Source organism: Neopelma chrysocephalum, unplaced genomic scaffold (genome assembly GCF_003984885.1).
Source record: "Neopelma chrysocephalum unplaced genomic scaffold, ASM398488v2 Primary Assembly neopelma1_95889, whole genome shotgun sequence".
In the NCBI taxonomy this organism is placed as follows: domain Eukaryota; kingdom Metazoa; phylum Chordata; class Aves; order Passeriformes; family Pipridae; genus Neopelma; species Neopelma chrysocephalum.
In genome coordinates, this window is record NW_020924540.1 from 1 (window position 1) to 4,025 (window position 4,025).

The 4,025-nt window shown below is 70.6% G+C and overlaps 1 protein-coding gene across 1 annotated transcript; it reads right to left on the minus strand.

Annotated features, from left to right (window-relative positions):
- Positions 1-35: 35 nt before the first annotated feature.
- CFP (complement factor properdin) lies at positions 36-3,943 on the minus strand (the record flags this gene model as incomplete). The annotated part of the gene is made up of 7 exons (XM_027708273.1): positions 3,768-3,943; positions 2,764-2,918; positions 2,164-2,340; positions 1,690-1,881; positions 1,065-1,238; positions 291-494; positions 36-163 (listed from the first exon to the last, which is right to left on the minus strand). Coding segments are annotated over exons 1-7 (1,206 nt in total), but the record flags the coding sequence as incomplete, so codon positions are not given.
- Positions 3,944-4,025: the final 82 nt, after the last annotated feature.

Here is a 4,025-nt window from a genome sequence, read left to right on the forward strand (position 1 = left end):
CCCCCCCCCAGCCCCATAAAGCCCCCCAGCCCCACAGAGCCCCCCACGCACTTGTAGGAGGGGTAGGTGGGCCGACACTCGCGGCTGCGGCTCCGCACGGGGCTGGTCCCACACGGGGGGTTGCAGAGCCCCCAGGGGCTCCAGTCTGACCAGTTCCCACGCACTGGGGGCACAGGGCAGCGTCACCCCCCCGCCCCCCACACTATGGGGCGGCTCCGGGGCAGCTCTGGAGCTCCGAACGAGCCCCGTGAGAGGCTCCGGGGCGGCTCCGGGGGCTGGGGGTCACTCACGGATGCAGTTCTGGATGTTGTAGCAGGCACGGACGTGGATGGTGCCGATCCCCTCCTCGGCGGGGCACGAGGGCCCCCCCTGGCCGTGCCCCACACACTCCCGGGTGCGCCGCTGCTGCCCCACCGTGCTCTTGCAGGCGATGGACTCCCAGAGCGGGCGGGTGCAGGGGCTCCAGGGGCCCCACGGCCCCCAGTGCAGCACCTCTGAGGGGCACGGGGGGGTCAGCGGGGCCGGGGGGGCCTCGCCCTGACCCACGTGGAGGGGCACCGTGGGCAGGGTACGAGGGGTGGGGTGGGTGCCCCACAGCGAGGGCAGAGACGGGGTGACCCCACAGCAAAGGGGAGAGGACCTGTGCTGCCCTGGGGGTGCCCCATGGCTGTGGGTTGGGGACCCCCCCGTCCCCTTTTTGAGCCCCGCCCCTGAAGGTCAAGCCCCGCCCCTGAAATTCAAGCCCCGCCCCCAGGACTTGCCCCGCCCCTCACGTCACATTTCCCCAGGCTGCGCCCCCATACGCAGAGGCCACGCCCCTCTCCGCTGGAGCCACGCCCCCTCCCCCAGAGCCGAGCAGCAGTGCCTGCCCGGGCCCCGCCCCCTCCAAAGCCACGCCCTTTCAAACCCACACCCATCTCAATCCCCGCCCCTTCAAAACCCATCCCCTTGAAGCTCCGCCCCTCCATTGCCCCACCCTCACAGACCCCGCCCCTTCAAAACAAAGCCCACCCCTCAGACGCTCCTCCCCTCGAAGCCCCGCCCCCTGAAGCCCCGCCCCTCACCCGGGCAGGCCCCGAGGGGCCCGCAGACCCCCCGCCGGGTGTCCTTTCCTGCGCAGGCGCGGCCGCCGTGCTGGGGGGGCGGGGCGTCGCACGCGCGGCGCAACGTGACCCCGCCCAGCCCGCACGTGACCGGGCAGGGCGTGACCGCTGACCACGCCCCCCACGCGCCGTCCACTGCGGGGGGAAGGGGCGGGGTCAGGGCCGTCAGGCCACGCCCCCCCCTCGCGGGGCGCCACTCCGGGTTGGGGGGGGTCCTGGGGGTCCCGGGGGGGGGCCTGGGGGTCCGGGATATCCCAGGGGAGTTTGGGGGTCCCAGGGGGTCCCGGGGTTCATGAGGGAGTCTTGGGGGGTCCTGGGGGTCCAGGATGTCCCAGGGGAGTTCGGGGTTCCCAAGGGGATCCTGGGGGTCCTGGGTGTGTGGGATGTCCCAGGATAGTTCAGGGGTCCCGGGGTGATCCCGGGGGGTCCCAGGTGCCCTGGCTGTCCCAGGGCAGTTCAGGGGATACCAGGAGGTTCCTGGGGGTCCCAGATACCCTGGCTGTCCCGGGGCAGTTGGGGGGATACCAGGGGGTTCCTGGGGGTCCCTGGCTGTCCCAGGGCAGTTGGGGGGTGCCGGGGGTCTCACCGGGGCAGGGCTGCAGCCCCGGGCAGTCCTGGCTGTCGGTGGCGCTCCCGGCACAGGGGGCCCCGGGCGGGTCCCTCGAAGGCGGCGGCGAATCACAGTGGCGCTTGCGGCTCCGCCTCGGCCTCGGCCCCGCCCCCCAGCACGTGCCAGAGCAGCGGCCCCACGGGCCCCACTCGCCCCAGGCCCCGCCCACTGCGAGGGGGCGGGGCTCAGTCCCATCCCCCACCCCCTCACACCTCTCCCCCACCCCCCGCATTTCCCACCCTCTGCCTCCCACTGCTGCCCCTTCTGCCCTTCCCCCTCCCCATCCCACCCCTCCCCCTCCTTATCCCACTCCAACCCCTCCTTCCCCCCAAAATCTGCCTCTCTTCATCCCCCTCCTCCTTCTCCTCCCCCACCTCTGCCGCTCCCCCTCCTCCAAACCCTCCCCCAAACCCTCCCCACCCCCTCTCCCCTGCCCCCCTCCCCCCTCACCGGGACAGATCGGGGCCCTGCCCAGGCACTCCCGGGTCTCCTCGGTGGCCCCGGGGCCGCAGGAGCCCCCGCAGAGGGGGGGGGGGTTGGTGCAGCTCCGGCTGCGCCTCTCGGCCCCCAGCGCACACGTCACGGAGCAGCTGCCCCACGGCGACCAGGGGCTCCAGCCCCCCGGCTCTGGGGACACCAACGGGTCACCCCCACGGCCTCCGTGTCCCCACATCCTCCACGTGTCCCCCATGTCCCCCCCAGTGTCCCCTCGTATTGCTCCAATATCCCCTATATCCCCCATGGTCCTCCATGTGTCCCTCTGTGTCCCCCTCGTGTCCCCACATCCACCCACGACCCCTCTGTCTCCCCACATCCCTCATGTCCCCCCATGTCCCCCCATGTCTTCATCTCACCCTATGAACTCCCATATCCCCATTGTTCCCCCATGGCCTCCCCACGTCCCCTCATGTGCCCCTGTGTCCCCCCCCATGTCCTTCATGTCCCCCCCCCCCCCCCCCCCCCCCCCCCCCGCGCCCCTGCCCCCCCCCCATGTCCTTCATGCCCCCCCCACCCCCCCCCCGCTCCCCCCCATGTGCCCCCATGTCCCACCTGGGCAGCAGGGCAGGTGACAAACTTGCAGCTGCCAGTCCCTCCTGTCCCCATCGTCCCCACCCGAGCTCCGGCTGCGGCCCCTCCGCTGGGTCCCCTCCCCACAGGTCACTGAGCAGCTGCTCCAGGGGCCCCAGGGGCCCCACTCGCCCTGTCTGGGGACATGGGGGACCCAGGGTCACACGGCATCACTTGGCGTCACCCAGCTCACCCGGGGTCACCTGGGGTCACCCAGCACCACTCGGTGTCACCCGGTATCACACGGGATCACCCAGAGTCACTTGGTGTCACCCGGGGTCACACGGTACCACCGGCAGTCTCGTGAGGTCATTCAGTGTCACCTGGTGTCACCTGGGGTCACCTGGGGTCACCCGGGGTCATTCAGCATCACTCAGTGTCACCCGGTGTCACCCACTGTCACTCAGGGTCATTCAGCATCACTCAGTGTCACCTGGTGCCATCTGGAGTCACTCAGTGTCACTCAGTGTCACCTGGTGTCACCCAGGGTCATTCAGTGTCACCTGGTGTCACCCAGGGTCATTCAGCATCACTCAGTGTCACCCGGAGCCATCTGGTGTGATCTGGAGTCACCCAGGGTCACTCGGTGTCACCTGGAGTCACCCCGTGGCACTGGGTGTCCCCCAACGGCCCCTGGTGGCACCTGAGGCCTCCTGGTGTCCCCCAGCCCCGCCCAAAGTCCTCAGGGTGGGGCATGAGAGGGCGGGGTATGAGAGGGCGGGGCTGGGAGCAGCGGGGGGGGGGGTTGGTGGGTGGAGCTCCAGTGGTGCAGGTGTGGCCTCACAGGGGGAGGGGCTTTGCATCGGGTGTGGCCACTTGGGTGGAGCTCATCCAATGGGGTGGGGCTAGAAGGGGGGTGTGGGCGTGGCCACGGAGATGAGTGAGGTCAGGTGGGTGTGGTTTTTAGTGGGCGGGGCTTTGTTGTGGGCGGTGCTTGTTGTGGGCAGGGCTCGTTTTGGGCGGGGCTCATTTTGGGCGGGGCTAACCGGCAGGAGAGGCAGCGGCCGTGGGGGCGGAGCTTGTAGCCGTAGGCGGGGTTGAGGCAGCAGTCAGCCAATGGGACGGGCTCGTCGCCCAGTAGCTCCGCGCAGGCCCCGCCCCCCTCAGCCTCCTCCAATCGGGCGAAGCACCAGACGGGCGTGGCTGCTGGGGGCAGGACCATGAGGGGTCACAAAGAGTCACTGGGGGAAAGGATGAGCTCCCCAGTGCTCCCAGTACCGCCCAGCATCGCTCCCCAGTGCTCC